The 16,943-nt window shown below is 38.5% G+C and overlaps 1 protein-coding gene across 14 annotated transcripts in view; it reads left to right on the top strand.

Annotated features, from left to right (window-relative positions):
• The window catches only part of ZNF638 (zinc finger protein 638), a 71,601-nt gene extending 55,005 nt beyond the window's left edge, over positions 1–16,596 (top strand). For 3 of the 14 annotated variants that reach the window (XM_037898409.2, XM_043544964.1, XM_037898405.2), the window contains 8 exons: positions 4,592–6,047; positions 6,654–6,719; positions 9,379–10,504; positions 10,700–10,771; positions 11,660–12,013; positions 13,852–13,944; positions 15,340–15,458; positions 16,281–16,596. In XM_037898409.2, the coding sequence (XP_037754337.1) occupies positions 4,592–6,047; positions 6,654–6,719; positions 9,379–10,504; positions 10,700–10,771; positions 11,660–12,013; positions 13,852–13,944; positions 15,340–15,458; positions 16,281–16,352 (3,358 nt within the window). In that variant the 3' untranslated portion in view covers positions 16,353–16,596. The remainder of the gene's footprint in view (positions 1–4,591; positions 6,048–6,653; positions 6,720–9,378; positions 10,505–10,699; positions 10,772–11,659; positions 12,014–13,851; positions 13,945–15,339; positions 15,459–16,280) is intronic. The other 11 variants (XM_043544970.1, XM_037898410.2, XM_043544969.1 and 8 more) reach the window with 7 other exon arrangements.
• The last annotated feature ends 347 nt before the right edge of the window (positions 16,597–16,943 follow it).

Raw genomic sequence — 16,943 nt, 5'->3', positions numbered from 1 at the left:
AAAAAACTGCAGTTGGATTATTTAGAGATGTGCTAACAGTTACCTACTGCCACTTCCTTTTTTTTTAGTTTTGTCCTGTGTATCAAAGACATTTACTTAACTTGCATAGAGTTTTTTGTAAAATATGTGTTTGCTTGAGAGTCTGGGGTCTGAATGAGTGTGGAGAAATGGTGAAATCCTGGCCCTGTTAAAGTAAATGGTTTTGTCATTTATTTCAACTGGTCCAGGATTTCACCCATGTGTTTAAGTTTTGGTGGAAGACTATGTTGCTGAAAAAGCTCTCGTACTTGGCCAGTAGGTGATTCCTATATTTCATCTTTCAGTGCTGTCATTTATCAAAGCACAACATCTGTTTCTGTTTTCAAATGCTAAAACAAATTAGAGGAGGTGGTTCAGTTTTCTAAATTTACTTTATACTTCTGTCTAACGGATATAGGCCACTAACTAGATAATGGAAAACTAGTTTAGATACTTAACTTTAACATCAGAATCCAGAAAAGAGAAATTATTATTTTGTAATACTCAATGGAAATTTTTTTAAATGCACCTTGTATGCCTGAATGATAGTAAAATATCTAATTATGGAGTTACTATTCATTGGTTCTAGAATATAAAACACAATGTTTTGCAAATACTTTTTATCTCAAATGACAATAGATCATACAAAGTACTTCCTGTAGGTGGGAAAAGGATAATTGTCCTTAAAATGTTTTCTGTGACTCAGATCCATGTACGTACGTGTGTGTGTGTGTGTGTGAGAAAGAGAGAGATTTAATCTATAGTGCTCTTTAATAATGGTCCAAAATTTACCATTTAAGGTAATGTTACTATAGTGTTATGCACTGTTATTCTATAGTATAGTAACATTTTATAAGACGTTATATGTAATATCACACAGCTGCTAATGGTGTAATATTTTCAAAGCATGGTTTCTTCCTTCTCTGTGCTCCTGATGATTCTCTCATGGTCTACGTGCTGGTTTTGAAAATAGTATCAAGCTATGAATGTAAAACAAAAGTGTATTAAGACATTCCTAAACTTATGAGCGGTGTTCAGAGCACATTGGAAGTTGGAAGCATAGGGGAACTGCTTTTGAACTAGTGGTTCTGAGTCACACCAATATAGATGTTCAGGTAACCTTACTGATTCCAGATCGATGGGTTCTAGGTAGCAGCTGACCTACCAATATGGCACAATACAAATTAATCTTATCTTTGAGTCCCAGATACTGCGCAAAGTAGTACTGTGGCTGGTGAACAAATGGACAAAATAAAGTTTTTTGCTTACCAACTTCACCCTGTACAGATTCCCTTTCAGCCTATGAGGCAGTTGTCTCCATGTCGGAATGATCCTTACATTCAGCTTTGTAAGCCTTTCTTTGTAAGGCCTGTTATCCTTTTGAGATATAATCACCATATAAGAAGCAAAAAAGTAAGTCCTATAATATGGGATGAGTGCTGTTTTATTGTCACGCTTCCCCTCCCCCCCCCGCCCCCCCATCCCCGGAATTTTTCTGTGGAGAGAAATGGGATAGGATAATTTGAGGAGAGAAGGGGGAACAGTATTCTTGATTCCTATGGATGGTCGAGATAATCTTAAAGAAATCTTGGAATGTTTCTTGACATTTGATCATTACCCAGCATGAAGAAATGGCCTAAGGCCATTCACTTGACCTTCTGGCTGGGGTGGTAAACCACTGGCATGGATATCCCAACTGTTTCTAATAATGAAGGAGGTGGTTTCTTTCAGCAAATGTAGTCAAGAATTTTCCTGTTCCAGATTAAGATTCCAGAAGAATTGAAGACCAACCTGCAATCTCTTTCTTAATCTGAATTTAAAATGGAGAATTAAGGATTTGCCTCTATCTTGCATCCTTTATGGCACATTCCTGCTCTATTTTGGGTTGCTGGAGCTCACCCTTTATTTGACCTCCATTGTTAACTCCGATGGGCAGCTCTGAGTGAGGTTAGGTGTTGACACAAATGACTGAAGATGCAAGACTGGAGCATCAGGTATTTGTGGGTTTTACCCTTTTTATGCAATGGGAAATATCCTTCTGGTAGTGCAGTATGCCACTTCCTTCCCAAAGCATAGCAGGGCTTTCAAGTCCTTGCACCCATTATTTTCAACCAACTTGATATTTTTGCCTCACTCTCTCATCATTGACCTTACATTCTGGACAAGGAAGCAGAACTGTGCATCAGCCCGGGCTATGAAAGTCCAGTTTGAATCTGTCAGATTAATGTTTTTTGGAGACCACCAAGGTACTTTTGTCTCTGAGAGAAGTCACACAGTCCTGAAGATCCACAGACTGATCTCAGTTGATTTATATAGAAGATGTATGTGTGTGCACTTACAGCATTCACTATAAGCAGTTGAAGATGCAAGTAATGTATGGTCTTGCATTATTTGCTGCTGTTTAATAAACTTGCTGTTTTTTCCATTCCTGGTAGAAGCTTATGGACAGATTCTCCCCCTTTGCAGATGCTGAGCTGTGTGCAGTTTGGCGGGGGGATGTAGCTTATCTTTGATCAAAATCTCTATGCTTCTTAAATAGAGCTGGTCTTTCAGGACTGCCTCTTTTGGCTGTGCACTGCATCAAGTTGTCCAGATGAGTTTTACTACATACAAAGACTAGGCAAATGTCGCGGGGGGCTATTGTATGCCCAAATAGAAGGGAAATATATTTGAAATGAATCTCACTTTTGGAACATAATAGAGTCTTTGGTATTCAGAGACCTGCCTTTCTAAGGTTGTTAAATACCAAAGTATCTTTGTTGTCATGACTGATCAGTGTGTTAATATTTGTGCCACGAGAAACAGATTAGTTTTGTTTGGTCAAAAACTAATTGAAACACTTTCACCCCAGCCACCGGTGTTTGGACATGACTGACTTGAAATGACTCAACTCCAAACAAATTTTTGGAAGGAGAAAATTTTATTTGAATGGGCAAGTGAGAAAATATTTCTAACTCTTTTATGAGATCTCCAGTTACCATGAAGTAAACAATGAGGCCTGGGAGGAAACTCCCAAAATTCCGTGCAGGAGCTGTTCAGAAACACACAGGATCCATTACTCCAAGAGAGATTTTTTTCTGCTGTACTTTGGAATGCTGTGAGCCTGCCACCTTTTAGGGGGAGGACTGCAGTAGATCACCTATCGCAGATGGAAGCCGCTCGACTACATTTTCCTGCAAGTTTTCGTCTGATTCTCTGATGCATAATAGTAACATAGGTTACAACTATGCTCAATCTATAGTGATACTTGACCTTCTGAAACAGAACTAGCCCCACTCCTCCTATTTCTCTTCAGTATATGTGGCAGACGAAGATGATGGTGCTAGGTGCGAGGTGAGCTTTCAGGGCACATTGACGTGTGCATCTTGTTGTGCTTAGGTGATGGAGATTTACTCCTTGTTGATTTTTGGCTGCTTTAATTGTTCTGACTTAATGTAGTCTTTAACACGTGTATATCTTACCACATCAAAGTTGGGCCTTCGGTGATTGATTCCGTTTGCGTCAGCTTTGGACTTTCTTGATGTCAGCATGCCAGAAGTATTAACCAAATGGCAGCCCTTCATGAAGACTCATATAGTTGTGCATATATTCTTTTTTATATACTTTGGATCTGAGAGACCATAATAAAGATCCACATCTTGGTGCATGTCCACTTATTAACCAGTTTTCTGTTTATCCCCTCGACTGATCGTCTACATACGTTTTATCGCCTAACTAGAACATCAGAATTGATTGATGTATTGGCATCTTTTCATCTAGTTTAATGTAATCTCAGGATGGCCACTTTCAGGAGACACAAAAAAGGAGGTTTAGACATCTCCAGCTTCAAAGTTTCCCAAGAATGTCTATAGACAATGTTTTCTTCAGAGAAGAATAATGTACTTGCCTGTAACTGAAGTTCTCTGAAAAGTGCTATCCTGTTTCTTTGTCATCCTGGGCTTTATTATCTTGGGAGCTGACAGTAAGCTTAAACAGCAAAGTATAGCATTGCAGAAAGTAGGCCTTGTCTGCGCGTGGCCTTTTCCACAATTATAACCAAGATCATTTCAGTTGAAAAGGAAAGTGCTTATTAAACTTGTAACATTTATGAGGAGTTCAGTAGGGTAGTTACTGCAGAGGATATTATCTTCAAACATCGCTCTTGGAGAGCTGAGCAATTTACCATAGTTTTAGACTAAGTTTTTATATAGAAAAACTGAGTTACATTTTATGTGTGTGTGTGTGTACACAGTCTGTCCCACATCAGGGAATCCAAATTTAAGCTTGCTTGTCAGCTCTGAGGTCACAGGACACATCTATAGTGTATAGTACCTTCAGAGAAATCTAACTACAAGTAAGTAATGTAATTTGAATTATAAGAGGTCTTCAGTACTGAAGTGGATTAGACAAAAATTGTAAACTAATCAGTTATTTGCCTCAATATTCTAACCATTTTAACGCTGATAGGCTAGATTTCCCAATGCTAAGCCACTAATGCATCAGGAAATCCCAACCATTGGCGTCAAGAGGTTACTGATAACTGTGGAATTCTCAACATAGTTTGATTTCTTTTGTTTTTTTTAAATACATTTAGCTCTGACTTGAAAAAAAACCCAGAGGGATCAGGAGTGGTGCAAACAGCAGCTGCTAATCCTCCAGTAGAGCCTAGTGTGGCAAAGGAAGAAATCATTTCCAACTCTGTCAAAGCTGAGACTTCGACAGTGCAGATAGAAGCCTCTGAGCTGGAGCCTGAAAGAACGGTACGTGATTCTGCTACAAAGCCATCGGAAGTTGAAACATCCAAGGGGGAATTTGAAGTTGCAGTTACTGGCTCAGCTACCAAACCAGCTGATGATGAATTATCCAAAGTTAAATCAGAAGAGATCCTGCTGCCTCCTTTCAGCCTTCAGAAGGAAGAGGTAGTTAAAGATAACTCTGAAACAGAATTATTGGAATCTGCTATCACAACTGTAACAGAAGGAGAAACTAAAGTGAAACCTGAGGAATTGCCTGTTCCTGCCGGTGGATCATCAGAAGAGTTATCCAGTGTGGGCAAGCTAGAAGATGGGCAGTCAGACTCTGCTGTGAAACCAACAACCATGGAAACAGCTGAGGCTGTTTCTGAAGCAGTGCCACCTGATTCTGCTGTGGCTTCAGTGGAACTGCTGTCAGCTCAAGACATACAATCAAGCAACACATTGGATACTCCTGTAAAAAATGCTGTTACTGATGCAGTGGAAACTAAACTTGAAATACCTGTGGCCAATGTTGTGGTGTCTATAGAGAAGAAACCAGAAAAGCTAGTGGCCAAAGTCGGGCCAGCCTTGGAGAAGAAACTGGAAAAGTCAGTGGCTAAGATTGGGACAGCTATGGAGAAGAAACTGGAGAAGCCTGTAGCCAGCATTGGGACAGATACAGAGAAGAAACCAGAAAAGCCAGTGGCCAACGTTGGGACAGATGTAGAGAAGAAACCCGAAAAGCCTCTGGCCAGTGTTGGGACAGACATAGAGAACACTGAAGAAAAAGTGCTGAATGAAAAGAATGAGAGAACTTTAATCAAGGCACATCAAAATAAAGGACCAGGACAAGTTAAAATAGATGAAACCAGCAAAGCAAGTACGTCTGCTGCAGCATTTGTATCCATCAAGGAACCTACCTCTGTTAGTAAAACAATCTTAAAGGCTGTGGTGTCTATCCCTGATATATCAAAGTCAAGAGTTATGATGCGGAGAAATGAGACTTCTCTGACTAAAACAGAGGAGCAGAAAGCTTCCTCAAAACCTGAGACCAGAAGCAGATCTGCTACTGAGAAGAAACTTTCATCAAAAGAAGTGGGTCAACCAAGAGCTACTGGCAGCAGATCAAGTCTGCCAGATAGCATCACCAAGTCTACACTGGACACGAGTCCTGTTGTTGTAAAGGGAGGCAGTGGGAGGAGTTCATCTCAGCAAGACAAGGACTCAAGAGTGGACTCTAGGGGTAGTTCAAAGCAGTCTCAAGAGAGAGAGAGTAGATCATCCAGCATGAAGAAAGACGACAACGGCAATAAGGTGAGAAGGGCAAGAAGGCTGGTTCAATGTGACTGACCAGTAACTAACTCTGATGCTTCTCCCAGATGTTGACTATGAGACAGTAAGATTATGTTCCCCTTCCCCTTTCTGTAACCTGTTGAACTGATTTGGGCCAACAGTCAAGTTGGAGTAGTAGGATGGCAAGCAACCAGTTGTGTACAATTCAAGTATGTAACTGGTTTGAAAATGTTACTTGGATAAAATTGCAGGAAGGTAACTTCTGTAAGCAGGTCTGTACTGAGTGTCATAACTTTATATTCTTGGTATAGTTCTGAATGGGAAAGAAGTTTTCTCTCCTTTTGTGAGCTGATGCTTCCTTTGTCAAGTCCTAGATTATCCTGCACAGGCACTGGTTGCTGAAAGGTGAACAGATAACTAAACAAGACGTTACCGGTGACTTGGTACTAGAGACTATATGCCTGGACTTATAAGTGGTGGTTGGCTTAGTTCTGTACATGCCAAGCATGCAATCAAATGACTCTATCTGGATTGTTTAAAAAGAACTTCCTTAAGAGAAGAAGAAGTTTTTGACAAGATGATTGATTGGCTAACTTGTTTCATTTAAATTTTTGTCTAATTTTGCAGGTTCCTGCTGGTCGAATTAGTAGGAATACTAAAACTGGCTCTGGTGGCAATGTAAAACCAAAAGAGGTAAGGAACCAAACATAGTTGAACTTACAGTAGCGATTTTCTTTGAGAGAACAAAATAAGTTTAGCTTTATTTCTTGCGAGCTCTTGCTCAGTGGATTTTTCAGGATACTGTTCGTTACAGCTTTTTATTAGTTGTCTGTAAATTATGTTCATCTTGGGAAAAGAGCCTGAGTTTCCTGTTTCAGGAATATAAAAAGCTTAACTTTCTTTGACGGGGTAATTTTTAGGTCCCAAATTTTGCCTGCTTCAAAAAGGAGCCTGTCTGACTATTAGATCTCAAGTTTGCCTATCTTAGAGCTCTTCCTTACAAGTGCCGTGATGAGGCATGGGATAAGAATGACAGAGACAATCTTCCCAGGTCCTCTCTCAAATAACTGGTGTAATGGGAGGGATCAAAACCAATCACAATAACAGTGCCTCTCCCATAAACAAATAATTTTTGTGCTTTATGCTAGAGAGAAACAATACTTACATTCCTGATATGCCATTGGCTGAAATAAGGGATTGGTAGGGATTAGGTTTTTATAGTTTTTACAGATAGCTGAGTTGAAGAAGCCTCAGTTTGACTCTCCCTCTGTTTCATGTTGTTTGAGGGTTTTGGCGGGAAAGGGGAGAAAAGTCAGTTTTTCAATATTACGTGCTTCCTTTTCTCTCCATAAAGAAGATGTTGACTGACATTTTTTCCAGATCTGTACTAAAATAATCACTGAGATTGGTACAGATGCTGCAAATTGAAAAAGGCGCAGTAGATGTGGAAAGTCAGTTACTAATCCAGGATTGATGATGTGTAGCTTTATTTTTCACTGTTCTACAACTTGACAGAGCATTTCTCCGCCTGCAGGGAAAAAAAGAAGGCAAAAGACTTGCTTTAGTTAGAGATGTGTAGCCAGCCACTCTCTCCTTCCCCTCCAGTCTTGGCTATATATTCCATCTGATTTACACGATAATCTTTGTGTACTCTTTTGCTTTCTGATTGGTAGAGAGACACTGTTTTTAGTGCTTATTGCCTGCAAAATTTGAGAAGACGACCTACAATAATTTCATTTTTGAGTTTGAAAGAAGTCATTTTAAAAAAAACTTGGCTGTATTCTGTTTCCTTTCTTAAAATGACATGTGACATTGCACGTCTATCAGTTTGTTGTGCTGGCAATTTGATTTTTGCCAGGACTACCAAAAAATGAGGAATAAGGGTACAGTCCCTTTTTATATAGCTATGGTATTTGATAGGAAAGAGGGAGTCAAATTGCTTTGGGCCTAAACTGTTATAGGAACAAGTTTTTCTCTCCATGTGCAAGTGCAGAAGTGTATACATTGGCATGATGGAGGTTTTGACAGATTCATTGATTACTTATACAACAAATTTGATTCCAAATTTGGAGCCAGGAGGCTGGAATTTTTTTTTACTTACATCACACTGTCAAGAGTTAATTTCTGCTGCCTCCTTGATTTTCATCTTACTTATAAAGTGCCTTCAGAAGGACTCTCTTCCACCTATCAGACTGGAGAGAAAAAACAAGTTATGAATCAAAACAGACTTGAATCCCAAATAGGCAGTTTTTAGTTTCCTACTCCTGTGAAAATGGCTTAACCATTTTGGAGCAAACAGAATTCTAAATTAGCACCAAAATGTTCACCATCTATTTACATCTTTTTAAAATCAGTCGAAAATAATTCAGTTTTGTAAACAAGTTAGTGAAAGCCAACACCCAATATCCTTCCTTGCCTCCTCACCGCTGTATGTGCCATTAAGTCACAACCTCCTCCTTTTTCCACTCAGTCAAGGCCCTCACAAAACCGAAACCTCCCATGTCTCCTCTGAAAAGGGTTATCCACAGCAAGGAATGGCTGTGGATATTGGTGGGAGAAATGATGGGTTGAGGAGGAAGAGAGAGGAGGTTAAAGGAAAGAAGGTCGAGAGAGATTCTCCTCACCAGTTCTGTCAGTATGTTGGAATGTACCACACTTCAGATGTCAAAACCAGAGAATAAAAGGATGGAAGGAAAGAGAAAAGGGGATATGTAAGGTGAAATGTCTGAAGGGAAGAGAAAAGACTTTAAAGAGTGGACAGTTTGAAGCCTGTCTTATCTGTTACATCAAATATTGTCTCCACCCCCCAAGTGCTGACATTGTTTGAAGAGTTATGTAGGGCTACAGTTGAATTCTTGCAAATTCAGAAAAACATTTAAAATATACATTGGCATTGTGGTCCATTTTAAAAAAAATCAAGTCTACCCAGGTATGATTTTGGAAAATTCTCAAGTATCTACATTCCTTTGGCTCATCTTCAGAGTAGAAATGTCAATACTGAATAAACTTGCAACTGAGCCCATAAACTAAGCAAATTACTTTTCTTTCCATGAGTTTCTTGTGTATATGTTCCTTTTGATATGTATCCATTCACATAATTAATGTTTTTTGTGCTACGTACGCAAAATAAAATGTCTTCGATTTCAGTGGGATTTTTCCATTTTCGTGTATGATACATCTTTTAGCTATTGAACTTCAAAATTTCACTGTCAACTTCAACTGCAGATGCCTTTCACAACTAGTGAATTCACCTGAAAAATTGCAGTTTCATGTTCTGTCTTAAAATGTGGATGACGGACATTATAGTATTGGTGCACTTTGCCTACTAAATTAATAGTTTTACATTTCACAGGAAGAAGAGCTTTTCCCATTTAACTTGGATGAGTTTGTTACTGTGGATGAGGTTGTAGAAGAGACAGACTCTCCTCTTCAAACCAGGCGAAATCCACCCCGGGGGAAAAGAAAAGACTCTGCTAAAAATAACTCTTCCTCTGAGCCTATTGCCAAGAGGAAGAAAGGTAAAAGCTCCATAGCACATGTTGCTGAAAGCGAATTATCCTTTGTTACTTTGGATGAGATTGGAGAAGAGGAGGAGATGACTGCACAATTGGTAGGAGACTCCAATTTAGAAGCAATAACAGACCCACAGGGTCTAGTTACTGTGGATGAAGTAAATGAAGAAGAGGAGCTGATTTCAGAAGCAGTAAAAGACCCACAATCACTTGTTACTTTAGATGAGATATCTGAACAGGAAGACTTTTCTTCACATGATGTACCTAAAGATGTCTCCAGTTCAGTTTATGAGGAGCAAGATCTTCTAAAAGCAGAACCCTTGGTAACTGTGGATGAAATAGGAGAAGTTGAAGAGCTCCCTCTAAATGAGCCTTCAGATTTGAATATTGAGGAAACCTTAAAACCTAAGGAAGAGGATGATAAACGGGCTACTGAGGATCCTGGAGACTTTATCTCTTCTCAGCTGCCTGAAGATCCTAGTACTTTAGTGACAGTAGATGAAATACAGGAAGACAGTGATGATCAGCCTCTAGTAACTTTAGATGAAGTTACTGAAGATGATGAAGACTTTTTGGCAGATTTCAACCGTTTAAAAGAAGAACTAAACTTCGTTACTGTAGATGAAGTTGGGGAGGAGGATGAAGAGGAAGAAGAAAATACTTTTATAAGCACAAACCTGGAAGAGGAGGATATTGTTGCAATTGCAGGACCAGAAGAAATGGAAATTCTGGCAGATATAGGGCCAGAAGAGGAGGCTGCTATTGCAAACTCAAAGTCAGAAGAAAAGGAGACTCTTGAAGCTGACACAAAGGAAATAGAAAATGAGACCCTTGTAGCAGGTACACAGGAGGCAGACAAGGAGGCACTTGCAGCAAATACAGAGAAGACTGAAAAAGCTGAAATTTGGAACAAGACAAGTGAAAAAGAGATCAAAGGAGAAACTGAGAGTGAGCAGCAGTCTGCAGGTAGGAACTGATACAGTTTTATAGATGCATTTTAAAATATATAATTAACATAAAGGCACTTAAAACTATGCTAATGTGTCATTTAATAGTAGCCAGTAATCTGTCAGGGCAGATAACTGGATATTGTATCAATGAAGAGAAAAAACAAACTACCTAAATAAAAGTGTAGAAGTTAAATATAATCTTTAATTACAGAGCTAAGCCTGAGCAAAGCGCATGAATCAAATGAAATGGGGAGACAAACTAAGAACAAGCAGCAGCCTCCAGGTAGGAAGTAGAGCCAGAAATGGACAGAAGCATTTGTGATCTACAACTGCAGACAAATTAAGGTCAAATATATTAGAATAAGTATAAAAGGGTGAGAGTTTAGCAGGGAGAGCTTTATAAAATTTTACTCTCACCAATGCTAATGCATAGTGTCAATCCAGTATTGCTGAGTTTTCCCTCACATCAGTGTGATGCATTTCAGTTCTGATACGCATCATCGCCTGTTCTAGTTATTTTCCACACTTCTGACCTGAAGTTAAGATATAAATATGCGTGTCCAGAAGTGAAGGATTTATGGATTAAACTGTTATCCTACTTAGTCCCTGTGCAATTGATAGTCCTCTGGACATTCATTCGTTTCCATTAGTAATATGCTATAAACAAGGCAGATGGGGAAAAATCGCAGAGGCCACAATCTTAATTACAACAGGGAACTTCTTAAACTTTAGCTTATTCTAATCAGTAGGCATCACTTTAGTGCCAGTTTGGCCAATCCAAAAGGAATAATTGTATTTTTTCACATTCCATAGATAATTGTAACAGTCCCAAATGTCTGTACATGTCACAGATCTATTAGCGCATGTTTTCTAAACTCTGGTTTTTTAGACTGTTTTCTGTATGAATCTAAATTAAAGACTTCTCATACTTTCATTTGTATGAAAACATACTGTGTAGTATCAAAATGTGGTGAAAAATTATTTCCTTTCATCATTCTCTGGGAGAACCACATTTCCAAAGTTACTTGCACATACAAAAAGCTTTTTTTTTTTTTTTTTAAATTGCCGAATGCTTAAATTTTTCAGTTGTAATTTTAATGATATTGATAAATCTGAAGAAATGCTTTTTGATACATGGTGAATGAGTTAATATTCTTCTGTATTTATGTAGTGAAAACCCCAGGCAAAAGAGGTAGGCCTAGGAAAAGACCAATTGTTCCACCACCCGAGACACCTGTTGAAACAGAGCAAGAAAAGTGTGACAAGAACACTGAGGAGGAAGCAGATAAAACAGAATTAGTGGAAGGCTCAACTTCTGAGTCCAGCAAGGAGAAAATGGGAAAAGGTACCTTGACTACCCCAGAATCAAATAGTTTGAATGAAGACAGTCAGACTGCAACTGTTAAAGAACCAGATACAGAATCTGTATTACCTGATCTAAATGCAAGTCTACTGCTTGATGCAGATATAAAGCAGGAAGTCTGCAGTGAGACGCCTTCACAATCTTCTGAAAAAACTGTGAAAGGTAAGGGCTGATGTAGAGATTTGTCATCTTGGTTGTTCATAATTTTTCATTGGAGTCTCATCCATTTTCAATCTAAAAGAAAGCTGTAGCTGTTTTCGTAACAGAACATTTTGAAACTGCTTTGTTTTGTTTTTTTAATATTGCCCTTTCAGGTTTTTTTGCTTGGTTTAGCTGTATACTATATTGCACAACATGATAGAATTCCTATAGCCAGAATTCAAGAACAACCCTTAAAGCACTGATGTGTACTTTTCTCAGCTTCTTCCCCTCTACAGGCCCCACACTCCTCCAGGATTCCAGGTACAATTTGCCTCCCCCTAGTCTCTGGCCCAAAGGTCAAGTTGAATAGATTAACAGTAGAGACAGATTTTTAGGAGCACATGCTAGGATGGAAAGTTTCAAGCAATGAGTAGATGGGGAAAATCAGTACTTATTAGTGCTCCCTCTAGTCTACCCAGGCTTTGGAAAGTTGTTCCTTGATTCTGTTCTCATTCATGACAGTGCTTCTGCAGATTCACAGTATGAGAGAGTGTGCCATGCCACATTATCTATGGAGCCCATTTTAAAATGGTTAACCATTGGGAGACTGCATATGAATCCTCTATTTTGAGCATTCTAGAAACAAGATTACAAAAGCCTCCAACTGTTACTCAAATTCAAGCTGCAAAGTCCTGCAGCTTTATGTTGGGGTGCCTTAATGTTTGGGAGCTCAGACACCCACAAAGATTTCTTTTCTGTTTTCTACACTAGTAAGCACAATGATGCTTCAATTCTAACTGGGGCCTTTGGGCAAAATCATATATAAACGTTTACTGCTAATAAAGACAATGCAATCACCCATTTTCTAGGGGAACCTATCAATCTGCATGTCTCCAGAAGCAAATATTTTGGCATTACCTTAGACCAAGTTAACCAGGAAACTCTTTCTACAGACCCTTAATTTTTTTTCATGGAATCAGTGTTCTCCAGTCCAAATGAAACTAGATGACATGTGTGCAGTACTTAAAATTCAATATTGAGCAGCATATCAGTCAATTATACCTGTATAACATAAGTTTGTGTTTCAGTAAACTGAAATGCACTGAGAATGTTACAACAATCTGCATGTCCTCCTAATGTTTTAATTTATATGTGGATACAGAAGTCAGTCTTAAGCACCTAGATCGGGAACTGAAATTTGGTAATAGAGTGCACTTCAATCTAGTAGACAAAGGTATAATGAGATCCAGTGGCTGGAAGTCAAAGCTAGACAAATTCAGACTAGAAATAAAGTGCAAATTTTTAACAGTCAGAGTAATTAACCATTGGAACAACTTATCGAGGTATCTCACTAGGGATTTTTAAATCAGGAGTGTTTTTTTCCCTAAATGATACAATCTAGTTCAGTCACAGATAGATATTGGACTTAAAGCAGGAATTAATTCAGGGAAATTCTATGGCATGTGTTATAAGGGAGGTCAGATTTGGTCACAGTGGTCCCTTCTGGCCCTGGAATCTATGAATTCTGAGCTGATGTCTCTACAAGGGAGAAATTGAGGGAAGTTGTAGTGCTTCTTTTGTCTGTAATGAGCTTCGTGCTGGAAACAAGGCACTTGCAATGACATAGTAAAACACAAATGTTGAATTTCAAGTTCATCTGGTGATACCATCCCTATGTCTATTTAAAAAAAAAACAAAAAAACTCTCTAGCTTGTCTAAGCCAAACAGTGTAAGAAGCAGTAACGGTCATAGACCTGGTGTTTGCTTCCCACACTAATGAAAAATATTTAAGCTATGTACCAAATACCTTTAAATTAGTGTAAGTCTTTGCTTCAAACTCTATTTTATGGCTTTAACAGATGAATTTGGATCAGGAGATACAGAACCAGAGTCTAAACGAAGAAAAGTGGATTCCTCAGCAGATAAATCCAAGACACAAAGCACTCCAAAAGGTAAAATCTAAAATCTTTGTTTAATGTTCTAAATCCCAATAAAATTTGATTTTAGTAACAAATATCTTAATTATAGAAACTGTGAGCATTGTTTGCGCATATTTATAAATAAAATATGTGCATACATTCACTGAATAATCTGATGTTTCTGATGGATGAAATAACTTTTTACACCTGTGAGAATTTAAGATTGTACAAGGTTTATTTCTAGTTGCTGTGAATGATTTGCTAGGATGTTCTGTTCCTTAAGGGTATGTCTACACTGCAGTTAGACACCTATGGCTGACACGTGCCAGCTGACTTGGACTAAGGGGCTGTTTAATTGTAGTGTAGATGTTTGGGCTTGGGCTAGAGTCTGAGCTCGGGGATGCCAGAAGGTCTATCCTGAAATTGAACGGATGTGAGATTTTAATTGCAGTATAGACATATCCTAAGATTTAAGGCTTTTTGAATGTTGGGAGTTGAGATGTCCATATAAACTGATTTTTGTGGTGCCATAATTTTTAATTTTGTTTGCGGTGTTATTGTAGCCATGTTGGATTACTGGATTTGGGAAGCATGTACATGCACAGGGCAAAGGAATTTATTAGGAAATTTGAATTCTGACATGATGCTTGTATAAAATTGTCCTTGATCTAGAGCATGCTTGCATAATTCACTTAATGAATTATATTATGTTTAGGGAGAACAGTACGTATAAAATGATTTAAATGATGCAAAGACTAACAAGGCACTTAAGATGTAAGGTATAATTTGTAATTATTATGTTCCTAAAGTTCATGCTTCAGGGGGTCAGGAAAGGTTACCCCCTTAAAACCACAACATATTCTGGGTTTTCTTTGGTCTCTTTCCTCGGATTCATCAGAGATGGGACACTGGATGGGTAGGATGGTGCTCTGAGGTGGCACCGAGCATTCTGTCTTTCACATGCTTAGCTGGATGGGTCATGCTATATGTGCTCAGGATCTACATATGTGGGGCCAGGAAGGAATTTTTTCCCTTGGTCAGGTTGGCAGTGACCATGCCGATTTTCACCTTCCTTTGCAGCATGGAGTGAATGTCACTTGCTAGGACTATCTGGATATATCTCGCTTAATTTCTCGCCATTTCAGGGGCCTTGGGAATTAGTGAACCTCAGTCCCTCCTATTTTGTTCCTGTGGCACATAATGGTTTAATCTTCTGTGGGCTGTAATACCCAAATAACTAATTTTGGTTGTTGGGGTTAGCATGCAAATGAAGAGTTGGTGATCCCTTCCGGCCTTATTGAAAGAGACCGCCACCCCCACACGCACGCGTTTTGGTTAAATGTACCTGGTAGATTTTAATTGAGAGTTGTTGATGAAATGTTAAATTCTCCCCCCCCCCCCCCCCCCTTTTTTTTTTTTTTTTTTTAGGTTTAGATTTTCTTGTTCCAAAGGCTGGCTACTTCTGTCAGATCTGCTCGCTCTTCTACGCAGGTGAAATGTCTATGAAAAATCATTGCAAGACACTGCGTCATCAGCAGAATATGGAGGTAACAATTTTTGATTCTTTCCCTTTAAACCGTAAGTAATAAAGTACCTGAGATTTTTAAATCTGTTTTGTTCTGTCGACTGCTAATTATCTCAGGTAGTGGTTTTGCTAAACCGTAGGTTCTAGGTGAAAAGAATGGTTTGTAAACCAATTGCAGATAGATGCAAATTATATTGTTTTTTTCAATACGTTGACACTCATGGCTATGTTCTGTAGATCAGATAAAAATAACTTCTAGAGTGTACTACACTTTAAATTAAAGAAATGAAATTATTAACCCCTTAATGACCTTGACTATTGAGTTAAATGCTGGGAAATCCTATCTGTGATATCTTCCCCTCCCACGAAGGTGTGGGAGGGATATGAGTTGTCTTACCATCTTTGGCAAATCTCCATATATCTATATTAAGAGCCTAGCCTTGCCAAATGTTACTGAGTCATCAAGGCTCCAGACTGTGATTAACATGGCTGCACACGTAACTTAAGATACTAATTTGACCATCAGAAAATTTAATTTAGGAGTCATTTACACCATCTCCCCAATGGTGCAGGTGTGTGCTTTGGGAGAGTAAGAGGAGCATTGATAAGTGCATTTTACCAGCAGACCTGAAGATGAGTCTCTAGGCAAAATTAACTTGCAAACTTCGGTGAGGATAGAATCTAGTCAATATCAGGAGTTGGCCGGCTTCTGGTTGTTCAATACACGTAAATGTGCATTGTATTTAGAACATGATGCATATCCTGCCGTGGAGAATTAAGTGTTAACTGCTGTGTCTTGTCATTGGCTACAAAGTAAGATGTTTTAAAATCTTTTTCCCCACAGAAATTCATGGCCAAGCAAAAGGATGGGAAAGATGAGGAGGAAGACGAGGGGGAAGAACTTAGTTCCAGGTGATCTCAGGAGGAGAGAAGAATTCTTTAAAAGAATTTAATTTAGGGTCCAGTAAATTTTGTGTCTTTTGTTATGATTTAATTTGTAATTTTGTTTCAGAAGCAAACTCTGATGTTGTATAAATTTGAGTTCAAGGTAGACAAAGACAGAGAAGAAAATGTATGGTCATTTTGATTTCTATATCAAATCATCTGGCCTGGGAGAGATCTCTTATGTATTGAAATAAATGTTCTTACTGTATAGTTAACACCATGTGATTGTTTGGTGTAATTTCATGTTTGGCAATTTACTACATCCAGAGATCCACATTTAGTGTTTCTTTGCAGATCTTAGCTATTAAAATTTCAATCTTCATATGTTTCATGTAGAGCTGGGCAAATTGTCTTCTGAGAACAGTAAATTCATTGAAAAATATATTTTTCGAGGCATCAATTATTTACCACTTTGGGTCAAACTTGAATAGTTTCAGTTGAAAAAGCTGCAAACAGAAACTGTGGAAATGTCAAAATGGTTTATTTTCAGTTGACATTGCTGAAACAAAATGTCTGTTTCACCCAAACAACATTTTTTCAGTGTTTTTGTTTGAGCAAGAAA

This window comes from Chelonia mydas, chromosome 4, assembly GCF_015237465.2.
Source record: "Chelonia mydas isolate rCheMyd1 chromosome 4, rCheMyd1.pri.v2, whole genome shotgun sequence".
NCBI classification, from domain to species: Eukaryota; Metazoa; Chordata; order Testudines; family Cheloniidae; genus Chelonia; species Chelonia mydas.
The sequence above is the reverse complement of the archived record's forward strand: the minus strand, read 5'-3'. Positions and strand labels throughout refer to the sequence as shown.